Below are 19,521 nucleotides of genomic sequence, written 5' to 3'. Positions count from 1 at the left end.
AGTTCCATAATTGGAGTTATTAAATGTTACGCTACCGTCGGACCAGGCGGTGGCACAGTGGATAGAGCGTCAGACTGGGATGTGGAGGACCCAGGTTCGAGACCCTGAGGTCGCCAGCTTGAGCGCAGGCTCATCTGGCTTGAGCAAAAAAATAAAAAAGCCCTGGCCGGTTGGCTCAGCGGTAGAGCGTCGGCCTAGCGTGCGGAGGACCCGGGTTCGATTCCCAGCCAGGGCACACAGGAGAAGCGCACATTTGCTTCTCCACCCCTCCGCCGCGCTTTCCTCTCTGTCTCTCTCTTCCCCTCCCGCAGCCAAGGCTCCATTGGAGCAAAGATGGCCTGGGCGCTGGGGATGGCTCTGTGGCCTCTGCCTCAGGCGCTAGAGTGGCTCTGGTCGCAACATGGTGACGCCCAGGATGGGCAGAGCATCGCCCCCTGGTGGGCAGAGCGTCACCCCATGGTGGGCGTGCCGGGTGGATCCCGGTCGGGCGCATGCGGGAGTCTGTCTGACTGTCTCTCCCTGTTTCCAGCTTCAGAAAAATGAATAAATAAATAAATAAATAAATAAAAAAGCTCACCAGCTTGGACCCAAGGTCGCTGGCTCAAGCAAGGGGTTACTCGGTCTGCTGAAGGCCCATGGTCAAGGCACATGTGAGAAAGCAATCAATGAACAACTAAGGTGTTGCAACACGCAATGAAAAACTAATGATTGATGCTTCTCATCTCGCTCTGTTCCTGTCTGTCCCTGTCTATCCCTCTCTCTGACTCTCTCTCTATCCCTGTAAAAAAAAAAAAGTCATGCTACCTTAACTCCTTATCTTTTAATCAAGTTTATTTTTTAAATTACTTAAGCAATGCATGTTTATTATAGAAGAGTTAGAAAATATGGATAAGCAAAAAACCAAAACAATCAAAATTGCATCTACCCAGAGACAGTCCAAGTTAAACATTTGGTGTACATTCTTCCAAATTTGGATGTAATTGTAATTTTTAGCATATTATTTGCTCATACCACACAATTTTATAACCTAGTTTTTTCACCACATATGACTATGTTAGCCTGCACATTTCTGCAGTACTATTTTCATTTACTTTTTTTTAAGTGAGGGAGGGAGAGAGACAGACTCTCACAAGCGTCTTGACCAGGAGCCATCTGGCAACCCCCATCTGGGGACGATGCTCAAATCAACCGAGCTATTCTCAGTGCCCAGAGCTGACACTCAACCAACCACTGGCTGCGAGAGGGGAAGAGAAGCAGATGATTATTTCTCATGTGTGCCCTGACCAGGGCTCAAACCTGGGATTGCTGCACATCGGGATGACGCTCTATCCAGTAAGCCAGAGCTGCAGTACTATTTTCAATGACTGCATAAGGTTCTGAAGTCAGTCCTTTATTTTTGACAATTGAGATTGTTTCTAATTTGCTAGAATCAGCACACTTGTTTTTTCCCTTGGGCTAGGTTCTCATAAGTAGAAGAGTTGAATCAAGGGTGTGCTAATATCGAAAGTATATCAGGTCCAGTTAGGTACAAGGTTCAGCTGAGAGAAGTCTACCAAACTTACAGACTTAAAATCAAACTACAGGTATATTGCAAGAGCAACATTCACATATACTTCCCTTGGGTGGCACAAGCCAGCACCCAGAGAGTGCACAGTGCCCCTGAGGTCAATGTTCACTACAGTGGTTCATAAGCTTTGATACAAGCAGCTGACAACAGTATTGCAAGTGTAGCACACAAACTCCTTGGCTGCAAGAATCAAAAACTAAGAGACACTAATTCCCACAAATCCTGATGTTGCTAAAACACAGTAATCCTAGTACCTAGAAGGTATATTTTCCACTTAACTTTTCATTTTGAATAAATTTAAACCTACTAAAAAGTTGAATGACTAATACAATAAACTCCATATACCCTTCACTGGTGTGTGTGTACATACAACACACACACACACACACACACACACATATATAGGGTTGGGCAAGAATAGGTTATAGTTGTGAGTACACAAAACAGTTTATTCTTTTATTATTAATTATTGTATTATTTTCCATATAAACAACTGTAAACCTACTTTTGCCCTACCCTATGTGTATACACACACAGCACACACACACACACGTTAGGAACACTGGAAGTGAGTTGCAGAAACACTGTTTTTTCAGTATGCCTATCCTAGTATAAGGACATTCTTTGTGTGTGTGTGTGACAGAGAGACAGAAGGGCAGATAGGGACAGACAGGCAGGCAGGGAGAAAGATGAGAAGCATCAATTCTTCACTGCAGCACCTTAGTTGTTCTTTGACTGCTTTCTCATATGTGCCTTGACTAGGGGGCTATAGTAGCGTGAGTGACCCCTTGCTTAAGCCAGCGACCTTGGGCTTCAAGCCAGCGACCTTTGGGCTCAAGCTAGTGACCATAGGGTCATGTCTGATCCCACATTCAAGTCAGCGACCCTGTGCTCAAGCCAATGAGCCCTGGCTTAAGCAGGCAAACTCGGGGTTTCAAATCTGGGTGTAGGAAAATGGCCGGGAATTAGACTGTTGTCCTGAGACAAGCCTATGGTGTGGACTTCGGAACGCCAAGTCCTGCAGGGACAGAACACTGCTCCGGCAAGCACTACTAAGATTGTTTATAAGAAGCAGCTGATCCCTATAGCCATTTTCTGACATGCCTAGGGGCATTGGTTGGTCAGCTTTCTCTGCACCTGAATCCACTGTAGACTAATTTGACCCAGGCTCCGCTAATTTGCTTGATGAGCAAAGAGACCAATAAGTACGATGAGGCTGCAGAGATCTGGGCTCTCAGTCCTACAGGCTGGGAGTTCCCTGTACCCATCTTTTCTCTATGTTGTGTCTTGTATGTGTTTTTTATTAAGTCCTGCAGTGCCTTCCTTTGGTGCACACCCATTGCTGAGCTGGTCGCGGCACGTGGGTCTTCCAGGTTCCTGCCTGGCGATCTATACACTATGCCACCGCCTGGTCAGTCAAGGACATTCTTCTACATAGCCTCAATACCATTACCACTTAAGAAAATTACCCTTTGATATGTTAGTCCATACAGAATATAATAGGATTTCACATCTATTCTGCTGGATTTTTCTTTTTAATTTTTATTGTATTGATTTTAGAGAGAGAGAGGAAGGAAGAGATGGAAAGACAGACAGGAACCTCAATCCGCTCCTGTATGTGCCCTGAAAGGGAATCAAACTGGCAACCTCTGTGCTTTGGGAGATGCTCTAACCAACTGAGCTATCCAGCGAGGGCTCTGCTGGACTTTTTATTTTATTTTATTTTATTTTATTATTTTATTTATTTATTTATTTTTTGTATTCTTCTGAAGCTGGAAACGGGGAGAGACAGTCAGACAGACTCCCGCATGCACTTGATCGGGATCCACCCGGCATGCCCACCAGGGGGCGACGCTCTGCCCCTCCGGGGCGTCGCTCTGTTATGACCAGAGCCACTCTAGCGCCTGGGGCAGAGGCCGAGGAGCCATCCCCAGCGCTCGGGCCATCTTTGCCCCAATGGAGCCTTGCTGCGGGAGGGGAAGAGAGAGACAGAGAGGAAGGAGAGGGGGAGGGGTGGAGAAGCTTTGTGCCCTGGCCGGGAATCGAACCTGGGACTTCTGCACGCCAGGCCGACGCTCTACCACTGAGCCAACCGCACTGAGCCAACCGGCCAGGGCCTTATTTTATTTTTTAATTTATTCATTTTAGAGAGATGGCAGGAGAGAGAGAGAGAAAGAGAGAGAAGGGGAGGAACAGGAACCATCAACTCCCATATGTGCCTTGACCGGGCAAGCCCAGGGTTTTGAAACCACGACCTCAGCATTCCAGGTTAACACTTTATCCACTGCGCCACCATAGGCCAGGCCTCTGATGGACTTTTTAAAAGTGTTTAATAGGCTTTCATAAAACATTAGTATTCTACATTCACTTAATGTACCAAGAACATCTTTCTAGATAAGTGAATATAGATTTTCTTCTCTTTTTTTCCTTCTTTTCCAAGTGAGAGAAGGGGAGACAGAGATACAGGCTCCTGCATGCGCCCCAACTGGGATCTACTTGGCAAACCCAATTTTGGGCCGATGTTCTGCCCATCTGGGGCCATGTTTGCAACCAAGCTATTTTTAGCACCTGAAACAGAGGCTCCACAGAGTCATCTTCAGCACCCAGGGCTGATCCACTCGAATTAATCGAGCCATGATTGTGGGAGGAGGAAGGAGAGGGGAAAAAAGAGAGATGAAGAAGCAGATGGTCACTTCTCCTGTGTGCCCTGACCGGGAATCAAACCTGGGACATCCACACGCTGGGCTGACCCTCTACCACTGAGCAAACTGGCCAGGACCTCATAGAACTTTTGAAGTCAGTCACCCTCCAGGTGATTAAGATTCATAAATGTCAGCCCTGAGACCTGGCTGGATAGCTCAGTTGGTTAGAGCCTTGTCCCAAAGCACAGAGGTTGCCAGTTTGATCCCGGGTCAGGGCATATACAACAGCTTGATATTCCTGTCTTTCTCTCTCCTTCCTTTCTCACTGATATAAATAAATATTTAAAAATCTTTTTAAAAAAATGTTAACCCTGAGTCAGCAAGCCTTCACAAAGCACTGGGTAGCCCCAATGTGTCATCAGAGGAGGCAAGGGATTTGCAAAGCTCTAAGGTGCGCGAAGCAGTTGCCCATGGACTTCTGCTGTTCTCCTGGGCACCGGGAGAGCCTCTCATCTGGCCCCTTGGGCTCCAGGAGAGCAGACTAAGCCATTGCCAAGCCCTAGGTAAGTTATTTTTAGAGGTTCTGATCTTTCTCAGGGATATAAGACAAAGAGGAAAAGGTTTAAAAAAATCAATCTGTGGAGAAAGATTAAATTTGTTTATTATTCATACAAACATTTTCCAACTTAGGAGAGGTCAAAGCTGGGAAAAAAAACCTTCTAAGAATTGAGCTCAGGTGAGAGATATTTAACACCCTCAAACCAACACCAGAGGGGGAAATAACAATTTATAGAAACATATTTTTTTACCATATTTGAACAAAATAGTTTTATCCATAATTTTCAAACTCATTTTCCACTTTAAGGGGAGTTATAACTTGTATTCTTCTCCAGAGTTTACAGTGATATCTGGTTTAACTATTTCCTTTCCAGACAAGTTTCTACTTGCCTCAACAGGATCTGCAAGCTTACACGAGAGCACACTAATTCTCAATCCACCCCTTGCTCTGTCTGATAAAAAAAACTGTAGAGAGAAAAAGAAAGATAGTTAGTTTTTAAAATCACCATGTATACAAAGTTGAAAACCAATGACCAGAACAGAAACTACAATAGAGAACTGCAATGAGTTTTGCATACAGATGTTAATGTGTCAATTAGAGTTGTAAAATGGGAAGAATTCAAGTGTCGGGGCAGAGATTGGTAGAGAAATTACAGATTTGGCTTTTGTAAAAATCCATGCCATTTTTTCATGACATTTCTCTCTGGTAGGAAAGTTGAGGCTTCAAATCATCTAACATTAAAAGAAAAGGGCTTAAAGTGTGTTTAAACTACCAGTTGTGATAGACGTTAACCTGTAGTAGTAACATAATCTGTTAGACATAGGAATATGATGATGAAATTTATTAATAATGTCTTAACTTTTACAATTAAGAAAGCACTTTTACCAAAATTTTATTTAATATAAAGTGGAAGGACACATTAGCTAGCCATTTTAATTTCAAAGACTAATAGAAAAAATGTACTAATGTCAGGAAACACTGTGGATGACTTTGAAATGGGCAGTAAAGGTAAGTGGGCATCTTTCAGAGGAACGCTCCTCCATGGTCCGGTGTTGGCCCTAGAGCATCTTCCTAGTTGTCTGAGTCTACAGTGGTCTGTACCTTTCATTGCATTGGCTGTAGGTTGTATAAAACTGATAGTGATACAGATGATGTTGCACATAAAATTCAAATGAATTCCATCTGGGTAAAGATGCAATTCATTCTGTCCTGTAGAAGAGGTCAGTTTTACATTTCTGAGTAAACTCATTTCGGCATTCCTGATTGTCTGCCTATGTGTTTATTCTTTTAATTCTCCTTTGAACTCGTTAAAAAAAACCCACCTTATTGGTTTCTTCCTTTTAAAAAAAAATATTTTATTTATTCATTTTAGAGAAGAGGAAGAGAGAGAGAGAGAAGAGGGAGTATCAACTCCCATATGTGCCTTGACCAGGCAAGCCCAGGTTTTCAAACCGGTGACCTCAGTGTCTCAGCTTGACACATTATCCACTGCATCACCACAGGTCAGGCCTTTATTGGTTTCTTTATTAATTAATGAACTAAATTAGATCTTCAACATGTATTCATTTTATTTTTGAATGAGACTCATGGTTTTACCCTTTTTGGAAACTTTCTTTAACACTAATATCAGACTTACAAGGATATTGTAAGTCTAATATTCTATGTGTTTTAAAACATTAAAATGAATACCTCACTTTGAAATCCTTCCAACAGAACTATTTTAAGTAGCCATTGTTTTTTAATTGAAATATGATAAATATGTAAAGTATCCAATCTATATAGAATAATTTATTTTTATCATGTTAACAGATCAATGCAAGTTCTTATTTTTTAAAATTAAATATTCTATTTTAACTGATTTATAACTGAAATTTGATTCACATGATCTTTATTATATTTTGTGATATAATAATTTATATCTACTTAAAATTTTTGTTAAATCGACTTCAATATCTTTTTAACATATTCTTTGGAAAGGTATGATATCTCCTTACTTTAGAGCAATTTGTTGTTATAGTTGAGTCAAGTTTGGAAATGGTAAGTAAGATGCCATATATTTAAATTGATAAACTCATTAGCAATGGTATCTTCTGTTTGGAGGAAAAATAAAGTTGGTCAAGGGTCTGAGTACATTCTGATTTGGGAAAAGACAGTAGTTATGTCTATTAATAGATAGTATTTATGTCTAATTGTGGAAGAGATGTAGTATATTACTATAATTTCCCCCTTACAGCTTAGTAATGAAGAATCCTTAAGCCAAGGTCCTAAAAATATTAGTGAGGCCATTGGTGACTCCATGTCTAAAACCTATTCAGATATACTTGAGGCCACAATGGAAGAAAGACACTGGAAAATGGGAAAACATGCTTATGAGTCTGAGATGGACTGATGCAGTATTCTCAGACTCTTTCAAGGTATCCAAGAGATCACAACTATTTTCGTAATAATACTAAGATGCTATTTCCTTCTTAATTCTCGTTCTTTCACCAGAACACACTAATTTTCTTGAGGCTATATGACATGAGATACCATGACAACTAAAGAAATGCATGCTCATGAATATGTTTTACATTTTTCTCAGTCTTACGTTCTGAACATACATAATTCACTTAAACAAAATTTGTTAAGAGTGTAAAGGATCCATCAAAATTAATAAAAAAAAAAAAAGAATTTGTCTCACGGCTAATTCAGGCAGTTAGAAGAATAGTATAAGGATGCTAATTCTGCTTCTCAGGCCACATCCTGTAAAAGGGGCCCCAAGAAAATTGGTGATTTGGCTCCTCTGATCTTGCCAATTGGATTTAAAAAAATAGGTAGGCCTGACCAGGTGGTGGTGCAGTGGATAGAGCGTCAGACTGGGATGCGGAAGGACCCAGGTTCGAGACCCCGAGGTCGCCAGCTTGAGCGTGGGCTCATCTGGCTTGAGCAAAGAGCTCACCAGCTTGGACCCAAGGTCGCTGGCTCCAGCAGGGGGTTACTCGGTCTGCTGAAGGCCCGCGGTCAAGGCACATGTGAGAAAGCAATCAATGAACAACTAAGAAGTCGCAACGCGCAACGAGAAACTGATGATTGATGCTTCTCATCTCTCTCCGTTCCTGTCTGTCTGTCCCTGTCTATCTCTGCCTCTGTAAAAAAAAAAAAAAAAAAAAAAATAGGTCAGGAACTCCCTGAAATGGAACTAACAATACAAGGGCACAAATTTAAAGGACTTTTAGATACTGGAGCTGATGTATCTGTTATTGCTAAGCTACATTGGCCTCCTTACTGGCCCACTCATGTAGCAGCCACAGAATTACAAGGTATAGGGCCGAGTAAATCCCCTCAACAAAGTTCTAGTTTTTTACATTGGGAAGATTAAGAAGGTCATTCTGGATTTTTTAAGCCTTATGTGCTCCCTGGATGGCCAGTTAATTTGTGAGGTAGAGATGTTTTGAAAAATATGGGAGCATTGTTTGTCAGTCCTAAGGGTTAGTCAATACTCAGATGCTTGATCGGATATTTTTGCCCACTAGGGGACTAGGGAAAGAAGAGCGAGGAATTCTCACCCCCATAGAAGTGGCTCCCAATACTAAAAGGTGTGGATTAGGATATCAAAATTTAGCATAGGGGCCTTGGTAGCTCCTGCTACCCCAATAATGTATTGTGCAGACCCAATTACTTGGAAATCAGATAATCCTGTATGGGTAGACCAATAGCCCCTTTCTCAGGAGAAACTTAGGGCAGCTGCTCAATTGGTACAAGAGCAGCTACAGCTTGGGCACATTAAACCATCTAATAGCCCATGGAATACACTTCCATATTTTGATCTTGTCACCTCCTTGATTATCAAGGGGCATAGGTGACCCTTACAGCTTATAGGTTTGTTTGTTTTTTTTCCGTTGTGGCACTTTATTTATTTATTTATTTATTTATTTATTGTATTTTTCTGAAGCTAGAAACGGGGAGAGACAGACAGACTCCCGCATGCGCCCGACCGGGATCCACCCGGCACGCCCACCAGGGGGCCACGCTCTGCCCACCAGGTGGCGATGCTCTGCCCCTCCGGGGCGTCACTCTGTTGTGACCAGAGCCACTCTAGCGCCTGGGGTAGAGGCCAAGGAGCCATCCCCAGCGCCTGGGCCATGTTTGCTCCAATGGAGCCTCGGCTCTAGGAGGGGAAGAGAGAGATAGAGAGGAAGGAGAGGGGGAGGGGTGGAGAAGCAGATGTGCGCTTCTCCTGTGTGCCCTGGCCGGGAATCGAACCTGGGACTTCTGTATGCCAGGCCGACGCTCTACCACTGAGCCAACCGGCCAGGGCCATGCTTATAGGTTTTGAGCCTCAAAATTATTGTTGTTCCTTTTTTCAAAGGATCAACAACAATGGCTCTGGGAAACTTCCACTAAATGGCAAATCGCTTTTGCAAATCACTGGACAAATTTATACTGAAACAGTCAACTTAAAATCAGCTCAAAGACTAAAATTATCCTGGCTTTTCAGCATTTGCCATATTCCTCCTTTAATCTATATACAGACAGCAAATATTTACTTATGGTTGTTTCCACTATAAAGACTGCTGTCTTAGGGACAACTGCTGATGAACTATTTCAGCAGTTCCTCCTTCAAAGACTTCTATGTCAACATAGAGCTCCATGTTTTATAGGACATACTCGAGCTCACTCCATGCTCCCTGGAGCTTTAACACAAGGGAATGCCCTTGCTGATCAAGCTACCCAAAAGAAAATTATTTGGAGCAACCATGACAGATCGAGCAATTCAGTCTCATACTATTCATCACCAGAACGCTGCAGCCCTGTGTAAACAGTTTCAACTTTCTCGGGAAACAGCATGGCAGATTGGTAAATCCTGTCCAAGGTGTCCTATTCTACAATCTGTCCCTTCATTTGGAGTTAACCCTCAAGGACTCCTACCAGGACAACTTTGGCAAATGGATGTTACTCATAAACCTTCATTTGGCAAACAGTCCTATGTCCACATTACAGTGGATACTTATTCTGGATTTATAGTAACCTCTGCCAGAACAGGAGAGGCTGCTCAGCATGTTATAGCTCATTGTCTGTATGCATTTTTCTATTATTGGATTTCTTAAACTGGTTAAAATGGACAATGCTCCTGCATATGTAGCAAAAGCATTTACTGTATTTTGTCAAACCTTTCGAATTATGGGTATTTCTTACAATCTTTAAAGTCAAGGTATTATTAAAGTGTACCCAGAAAATATTTTAAAGTCAATTTAAAAAAATTTTAAAGGGGGGAGTCATATCCTGGAACTCCTACAGGTCTACCATATCATGCTTTTTACTTAAAATTTTTTTAATTTCTTTTGAATGCTGATGAACAGGAGATGCCAAATTTTTTTCTCCTGCAAACTTCTACCTTCTTTTATTTGATCCAGCTAATAACACTGTTTTGTCTTTTTCCAAATAGCTCCAGATATACGGAAAAGGTTTATATAGGCAGATGGGGATCCTCAAACCCCTCAGTGAGACCTTCTGAGCATGGCTTTTAAGGCACCAAGAGGCAGAAAAAGCCCAATAGAGATCAGGTGAACTGCCAGCTTTTAGGATACGCTCTTAAAGGCTCCAACGCCCCAAAGGGGTCTCATAGGATTCCATCTGGGTCCTGCTTCAATAGTGAAAAGGAAGGTCATTGAGCTAAAGCCTGCCAGGCTTACATGTCTCTGCTGTGAAGAAAAAGGGACACTGGAAGGTAGGCTTCCCCCTCACTCCTCTAAGGGAGGGTTCAGTCTCTTCCAGCCCTGCTCCAGCCACCTATGACCTAACCTTGCTGGGGTTTGCCACTGTAGGCTGAAGGTGCCCAGGGCCGTCGGCCCCATCTACAACACTGTGGATAAGCCTAGGGTATGTCTTCCAAGAAGCAGGTAAACTGATCTCATTTGCACAAGGGCCACTTAACTATGTCTTGCCTGAATAGTCAGATTTTTTATTCTTCCCTCAAAGATCTCTGTTGTGGGTGCTGATAGTCCTATTTTCTGCTGCTTTGTTTAATATATAGTGTTTCCTTTATTCTTCCTACCTCAATGTCCCACTCATATTTCAGGCTGGGACCTACTCCTAATTTAGAGCTCTCTTTCTCCCTTTTGCCAACTTCTATTATGAATTTACCTTTGCCACTCAGCTTAGTGTATCCCAAGGTTCTCTTGACCATACCACAGTTGCAGAGCTCCAGAGAAAAGCACCCTGGCCTCATCTCTCCAGACTGAGGAGAACAGAAGCTCCATCTCCACACATGCTGCAGATGGCTTTTCCAGTCTACCTGCATCATTACCAGCTAGAAGCAGCGGTCATTGGGACTTGGACGTGAGCTGCAAAGTATAGAATTGTGACAACAATTCCAGTGCCATGTGGACTTTTCCTGGATGTGGACTTTTCCTGGACTCCTGCTCCTTGTGACAGCTCCTAACAGACAGGGGTTGGGTTGCATTTGCAGGGATCTGGCATGGTGTTGGGGCCAACTTGGACTTGGTGAACATGTTAAGGTCACTACTCTTTTATGGATTGTTGTTGTATTGGCCAAGAGTTTGCTTAAAGGCTTTAATCACAGTAAAAAAAAAAAATAGAAGATTGGATAAAGAAGATGTGGCACATATACACTAGGGTATGCTACTCAGCCATAAGAAATTATGACATTGGATCATTTATAACAAAATGGTGGGAGCTTGATAACATTATACGGAGTGAACTAAGTAAATCAGAAAAAAACAAGAACTGCATGATTCCATACATTGGTGGGACATAAAAACGAGACTAAGAGACATGGACAAGAGTGTGGTGGTTATGGAGGGGGGAGGGAGAGGGGAAGGGGGAGGGGGAAGGGAACAAAGAAAACTAGATAGAAGGTGATGGAGGACAATCTGACTTGGGGTGATGGGTGTACAACATAATTGAAGGACAAGATAACCTGGACATGTTTTCCTTGAATATATGTACCCTGATTTATTGATGTCACCCCATTAAAATTAATAAAAATTTATTTATAAATAAAATAAAAAGAGTGTAAAGGAGCCTGACCAGGGGTGGCACAGAGGATATAGCTTTGGACTGGGATGCAGAGGACCCAGGTTTGAAACTCCAAGGTTGCTGGCTTGAGCAAGGGGTCACTCGCTCTGCTGTAGCCCCCCCCCCCGATTAAGGCACATATGAGAAAGCAATCAATGAACAACTAAAGAGCCAAAAGAGAGAATTGATGCTTCTCATCTCTCTCCCTTCCTGCCTGTCTGTCCCTATCTGTCCCTCTCTGTCTCTCTCTGTCTCTGTCACACACACAAGAAAAGAGTGTAAAGGAGAAGATATTTGAGAACAATGGAAGGAGAAAAATGATGCAGGCAATAGGCTTCTCTCGCCTGTGATGTGGTGCTAATGGCAACATTTCTTGGTCCCATTCTTCTCATTTGCAAAACAATGAGAGTGTGTCTCACTCCCGTTTTTACACCTTTAACACTCAGAATCTATGATCCTCCTACACTGTAGTGTTGCTAGTGCTGCAGAAGTCTGATCAGAGGTGCAGGATCACAGAATTTTAGAGGCTCAGAGAAGTTAATTAACCTTCCCAGGATCGCATAGGCTGAGGAATTGTGGAATTGAGATTCTTACCTGAGTCTGTCTCACCCCAACATCTAAGCATTTAACTATATGCTACTGTGTCCTGCTCACTGAAGTGAGGAAATTGCCAGATGAGCTGTGGGGATGGGGAGACTCACTTTGACTCTAAAGCCAAGTAAGTGCCTAGCCTTGGAGTTAACATTCCTGGACATTTTCTTTGACCTATTTCTTTGGTGTCATTTCTAACTATTTTATGCTATACAAAAATCCAAAAACAAAAACTCTTGATTACTTATTGTTTCTACAACAGCCAAATGCTTCTGCACATCTGAAAACTGGGAATTATTAAAAATAACAAATTCCCCAATTTATTAGGTCACACTCTAGGATTTTCTTTTGTTTGACTATGTAGAATAACAGAGTACTGTAAAATACACTCACTTTTAAATAAATTTTGCTTCTTTCCAAAAGAAATTGCCACTTTAATGCTGTTTTCTGTTCATCCGTCATTGCAAGAAACTCATGTACCTGGTTTAAAAAAAAAATCAGACAAATATTTCCTAAGTATATATAGATAACTCATCTTGACAAGGTGGAAGTTCAATTTGCTCACTAGAAGTGGAATTTTATTCAAAGTAATTACAGCTCAATTCTCTTGATGGAGGAGATAAGGCCAGAGGTCTGCTCTAAACGGAATCTCCGAGGCTAATCAAGTGGCTCGGCACAGAAAACTCCCTTTGACAAACTGGAAATCACCTGGAGCTGAGGTTTAATGGTAAACTTCAGGAGCTGGTTTTAATAATGAAAAGCAAGTGCTATTATCAAGTGCACAGTCTAATCTCTAAGTATCTGCTGCTGTTCTACAGCAGCAAATAGAGAACACTCATGGCTGATTTTATTCATACAGTTGGGTAGGTGGAACACTGCCCAACCCTCCTTCTGGTAGAGTTACCTCATTACCGATTGACACCTCCAGCATACTGTCTTACCCACTGCTACTTGACTATATAACTGTCTTGTTTATTCTCCACTATGGTCCAGAGCTTCTGTCATTCATTATTCCTAATAGTTAATATTAGCTATGACTTCAATATGTAATATGTAATTATTTGTTTATTTAAGAAAGCAATGTATGTTTAAGTCAAGATTGATTTTTCATAGACCTCTTTATTAATAAATTAATTTCTATTAATTGTTTACCAAAATAACCAGTACATAGGTTTCAGGTAAACATTTTTATAGCATTTGAACTGTTGATTGTGTTGTGTGCCCATCACCAAAGTCAAATCATTTTCCATCACCGTATGTTTGTCCCTCTGTTTCTATTTCTAAACATGGTTTCCTTTTTGCTACTTACCGTGCAGCCCAGAGTCTCTTCAGCAACACTTCCTGTGAGACTACAGGAATGGAGAGTACCTGTGTGATCACTAACATCAATTAGCATATCGAAGCTGAGAAAAACAGATTTAAGCTCCAGAGAGTCTTTGTTGCAGGTTGTACAAATATTTGATGCTTCATTTACAATGTAACCACAGCTGGAACTGAAAAGAAAGAAAGGACAATGATAAAACGTGAAAGCCCCAAGTGACAAATTTGCTTTCTAGCAGAAGAATTACCACTTAAAAGTCTAAATCAGGGTAAGTAATTTCAGAACACTCAGCACTGTGCAGGATACAAGACAGATATACAGAATTACGATGTGTCTTCTCAGTCACTCTCATTTTCAGTATTTGTCACTCACCAGAAACTGGGATAAGCTCACTAGCCTGCTTTCTATTGATACCTTCCCCCCTGCTGGCCCTGAGCAGGCTCATTTTCCTACTGGGGCTTTCCTTTTCTGCATCCAGCCTCTGCCCCTTTCCCTCTCTGAACTTAAAAGTCAGCACTGACTGTGTCCTTTACCATTCTATTCCTTGTTACTGCGGGTATGTCCATCTTATGTCCCAGCCAGCTTGTGTTCTGAGGGCAGGAATCATATCCTGTGCCTAGAAAGCCTAGATTCCACAAATGCTCACTTGATGGCACTGTACAAGGTCTTCTGTACACCTATAGAAAACCCCTGGGGTTGGGTAGGTTCACACCCTAAATGCTGTTAGTACTGCTAGTGACACATTCACCTCTCTTTAAGTGGTAATTACATGCATTTCTGTATTTTCGATGCAGGTCTTAATTTAGCCAGATAAGGACTCGTTCAAATTTCTTGAGAGAGTGAGCTAAAGATAGTAGTTTCTTATCTAGCCACAGATCACTTTTAAAGTAAGTGTTAGATACTTTTATTCACATATCAATATTAAAATGTAGGGGGGAGGCCCTGGCCGGTTGGCTCAGCGGCAGAGCGTCGGCCTGGCGTGCGGGGGACCTGGGTTCGATTCCCGGCCAGGGCACATAGGAGAAGCGCCCATTTGCTTCTCCACACACACCCCCCCCTTCCTCTCTGTCTCTCTCTTCTCCTCCCAGGGGCGCGCCGGGTGGATCCCGGTCGGGCGCATGCGGGAGTCTGTCTGACCGTCTCTCCCCGTTTCCAGCTTCAGAAAAATACAAAAAAAAAAAAAAAAATGTAGGGGGGAAATGAGACAAAAATTACTTAAATTTGTGAAAAGTATTTTTCTTTTTTTGTGACAGAGAGAGAGGGACAGATAGGGACAGACAGACAGAAAGGGAGAGAGGGAGAGAGACAAGAAGCATCAGTTCTTCATTGTGGCTCCTTAGTTGTTCATTGATTGCTTTCTCATATGTGCCTTGACCTGGGGGCTACAGCAGACTGAGTGACCCCTTGCTCAAGCCAGCGACCTTGGGCTCAAGCTAGTTAGACTTGCTCAAACCAGATGAACCTGTGCTCAAGCTGGCGACCTTAGGGCTTTGAACCTGGGTCCTCTGCGTCCCTGACAAACACTCTATTCACTGCGCCACTGCCTGGTCAGGCTGTGAAAAGTATTTTTCGAAAAACAAATATCTGCCTTACATAGTAGCCTCCACATTAGTTTTTCCAACTTTAATACCAAATCATAAAATGTTTTAAAAATCCACAGGTCAATATCCTGACTGTGGTGGTAGGCACACAAACTTACACATATGATAAAACTATATAGACCTTAATATATATACATATACACATATGCATACAAATAACTGCATGTCAATCTGGGAAAACTTAAAAACAATAAATGGTTTGAGTTAATGTCAATATCCTGGCTATGATGTAAACAGTGTGTCCGTAAAGTCATGGTGCACTTTTGACTGGTCACAGGAAAGCAACAAAAGATGATAGAAATGTGAAATCTGCATCAAATAAAAGGAAAACTCTCCCAGTTTCATACCCATTCAGTGCAGTTCGATGTGGGCTCACACACAAATTTTTTAGGGCTCCTTAAGTAGCTATCCCGTATAGCCTCTACAGACTCGTCACTGACTGATGGCCTACCAGAATGGGGTTTCTCCACCAAACTGCCGGTTTCCTTCAACTGCTTATCCCACCAAGTAATGTTATTCCTATGTGGTGGCGCTTCATTATAAACGCGCCGATATTCATGTTGCACTCTGGTCATGGATTTGAATTTGGCGAGCCACAGAACACACTGAACTTTCCTCTGTACCATCCACATCTCTACTGGCATGGCCGTGGGCTGCTCCACTGTATACACAATGTTACATCATCATCTATGCATGCGCACATGTTGCCACATCATCCTACAAAAACTGAGAGGGTTTTCCTTTTATTTGGTGCAGATTTCACATTTCTATCTTTTGTTTCTTTCCTGTGACCGGTCAAAAGTGCATCATGACTTTACGGACACACTGTACTATAGTTTTAAAAAATGTTATCATTGGAGGTAACTGGACAAGGTGCACATAGGCTTTCTGTGTATTATTTCTTAAAACTCCATGTTAACCTAGAACTATTCCAATAAAATTTTCAATTACAAAAATCCATAGGGAAATTTTCACAATAACATTTTAGATGCTTCTTGACAACCATCTTTTGGATAAGATTATTAAATCTACTGGGGTTTACTTTTTTATGCAAGTAGATACTTTGACCTGTGAATGGTTGGAAATCATATATCATGCAGTTGAAAATAGTTTTTTTTATTTTATTTATTTATTTATTACAGAGACGGTGAGTCAGAGAGAGGGATAGACAGGGACAGACAGACAGGAATGGAGATGAGAGATGAGAAGCATCAATCATTAGTTTTTCATTGCACATTGCAACACCTTAGTTGTTCATTGATTGCTTTCTCATATGTGCCTTGACCGTGGGGCTACAGCAGACCGAGTGACCCCTTGCTGGAGCCAGTGACCTTGGGTCCAAGCTGGTGAGCTTTGCTCAAACCAGATGAGCCCGCACTCAAGCTTGGCGACCTCGGGGTCTCGAACCTGGGTCCTCTGCATCCCAGTCCAACGCTCTATCCACTGTGCCACCGCCTGGTCAGGCGAAAATAGTTTTTTAAAAATTCTGTCACTTGCTATAGAATGTGGCAACCAAAATAATTTTCTAATACATTGTAAAACAACAGTTTGTCAGTTCAGTTAAAAGTTTCTGGCAGTATCATATCTTTGTAGTTTAGGACTACAGAAACACAGAAAATTAAATTTTGCTTTAAAAGGCAATTATAATCTTTGAATCTAACTAGTTTGCCATGGAAACTTCAGCATAGGTTATTTGCATATTTCTCTCACATATTTAACCACTGTGATATCCAAAAATAGCTTAAAATTTTATAAAACAAAATTTATTAACAATAATTGGTTTTTATTTCTTCCAAAAATGAATTTGCTAAAAGTAATTTGGCTGCTTACCATCTATTTCGAACTACTTTTGTAGTTTCACCATCAATGTTCAGTGTAGAAATGTAAGCATAAAGAATGCCATAAAAAGGATCAGCTTTTCCTTCATTCTTCAAAGCTTTTAACTTTAATTGCTCAACTGTATAGACATCAACTATTGTATTTACTAAAAATAAAAAGAAGTCATTATAGCTTTCTCTATATATACTCTAAGAACTCCAAAGAATTATATCCAAAAAGAAAAGCTACAAAGTTCAAATGAAAACATGTAGAAGCTTCAGTTAAATAACAAAATATATATATTTGCTATATTAAAATTGATTATATAACAGACACAAAAGCAAAGAATAATCAAAAATGGAAAAGAATGAGAAATTAGTCTTCATTAAAATGAAGAATTTATGATCATAAGATTCCATAGAAGTATGAAAATGCAAGCTACAAAGTGGGAAATGCTAGCAACCTATAAAGAGACAAATGATTCATATCTAGAATATCTAAAGAAATCTTAAAAATCAGTGAGAAAAAGTAAATTCAAATTTTTAGCTCTCATCAGATTGGCAAAATGTTAAAGAAAGCTCCAAAAGTTTTAAAATACTTTTAAAAGTGGAAATATAGCAGTTACAGAGTAAGAATATGGTATCTTTCACTATGTGAAACAAAACTTTACAGGTCCTAGCCTTGGCTGGGCAGCTCAGTTGTCCCAATACACCAAGGTTGTGGAGTCAGGGCACATACAAGAGTCAACCAATGAGTGCATAAATAAGTGGAACAACAAATGTGTCTTCCTTTCTCTCTCTCTAAAATCAATTTTTAAAAAAATCCGTTCAAGCCCAAATTTTGGTCTTTTAAAAATATAAATATTTTAAGGTCACTTACAATTTATGGATTCTTTCAAATAACTGTCAATTTCATCATCCAGAAGATTTGTTTCTTTATTTTCTCTTATAAAATTCAATAAGATGTTAGCTTCTGGTGTGTCTTAAATTGAAAATGCATAATAATTAAAATCAAACTGATTACTTTTTAAATAATTGTGAATGATCTCACATTATTTTTAATGGTAAATAGTGAAGATACAAAAGAATACAATCACATAGAATATTAGGCAGCCATTAACAATGTGAAGTAGCATTCTATTAACATGGAGAGATGTATACCAGCTATTATTAGTGTAATGAGCAGCTTACAAAAGTATGCAGAACAATTTCCTTTCAATTATAAAAATAAATATATATATATGGAATATTATCTGGAAGGATATTTATTAAAGAAATGATTCTCTCTTATAAGATGGTAGATTATAAGTGATCTTTGTTTTCCATTTTTATGTATTTTCTGAGTTTTATATGTATTGCTTTTCCAGTTAGAAAGTACAGTGGTACCTTGAGATATGAGCAGACCAACATACAATTTTTTAAGATACGAGCTGCGACTCGGTCTGTTTTTTTTTTTTTGTTCAAGATCTGAGCGAAATTCTGAGATACAGGCAGATTCCTGTGATTCAGGAAGCTGCCACTGGTTGGTGCGTTGGCGCATGGGTCCAGTATCAGCAGCACAACACCAGCATCCCGTTCTTTCTCACGTGTTACCCGCAGAATCAAGTCGAATCTCATGCGTTGTACTCGTTCTTGCATCATTTTTGCATTTTTTACTAACTTTTTTTGTGTGCTATCATGGGGCAGAAGAAAGTGAGTGTAAAGGACAGTGCTGAGAAGAAGAAGAGAATGATGTCCATAGAAGTAAAGCAAGAAATAATAGAAAAACATGAGCATGGTGTACGAGTGATTGAACTAGCAAGGCTGTACGACCGTAATACATCTACAATTTGTACCATCCTTAACAAAAGGATGCCATCAAAAGCGCAAATCCAGTGAAAAGAACTACAATTCTGTCCCAATTAAGGACAAATATCCATGAAGAAATGGAGAAGCTTCTGCTGGTGTGGGTGAAAGAAAAAGAGTTGGCAGGAGATACAGTGACAGAGACTGTAATATGCAAAAAGGCACGTATTATTTACGGCCACTTGCAGAAGAAAGAACCATCAACCTCAAAAGAGGCAGGCAGAAGATACATTTAAGGCAAGTCATGGCTGGTTTGAAAATTTCAAGAAGAGATCTGACATCCTCTCAGTGGTGAGGCATGGTGAAGCTGCGAGTGCTGACATTAAGGCAGTTGAGGAGTACATCACACATTTTGCTTTGCTTATTGCACAGGAAGGCTACATCCCCCAACAAGTGTTCAACTGTGATGAAACAGGATGGTTTTGGAAAAAAATGCCTCAGAGGACTTTCATCACCGCAGAGGAAGAGAAGCTGCCAGGCCATAAACCCATGAAGGACGTCTGACCCTTGCATTGTGTGCAAATGCTAGCAGTGACTGTAAAGTAAAGCCACTGCTAGTGT

The 19,521-nt window shown here is 40.9% G+C and overlaps 1 protein-coding gene across 1 annotated transcript in view; it reads right to left on the bottom strand.

The window, feature by feature from the left end:
- Nucleotides 1–4,923: 4,923 nt before the first annotated feature.
- Nucleotides 4,924–19,521, bottom strand: part of MEIOB (meiosis specific with OB-fold) — a 43,187-nt gene continuing 28,589 nt past the window's right edge. Inside the window, exons 10-13 of the mRNA XM_066278329.1 lie at nt 17,996–18,097; nt 17,129–17,282; nt 13,686–13,869; nt 4,924–5,232 (exon numbers count right to left, since the gene is read on the bottom strand). Of these exons, the coding sequence (XP_066134426.1) occupies nt 5,080–5,232; nt 13,686–13,869; nt 17,129–17,282; nt 17,996–18,097 (593 nt within the window). The 3' untranslated portion in view covers nt 4,924–5,079. The remainder of the gene's footprint in view (nt 5,233–13,685; nt 13,870–17,128; nt 17,283–17,995; nt 18,098–19,521) is intronic.

The sequence above is a fragment of the Saccopteryx bilineata genome, chromosome 4 (assembly GCF_036850765.1).
Source record: "Saccopteryx bilineata isolate mSacBil1 chromosome 4, mSacBil1_pri_phased_curated, whole genome shotgun sequence".
Lineage (NCBI taxonomy): Eukaryota > Metazoa > Chordata > Mammalia > Chiroptera > Emballonuridae > Saccopteryx > Saccopteryx bilineata.
This window is presented reverse-complemented; position numbering and strand designations above follow the sequence as displayed.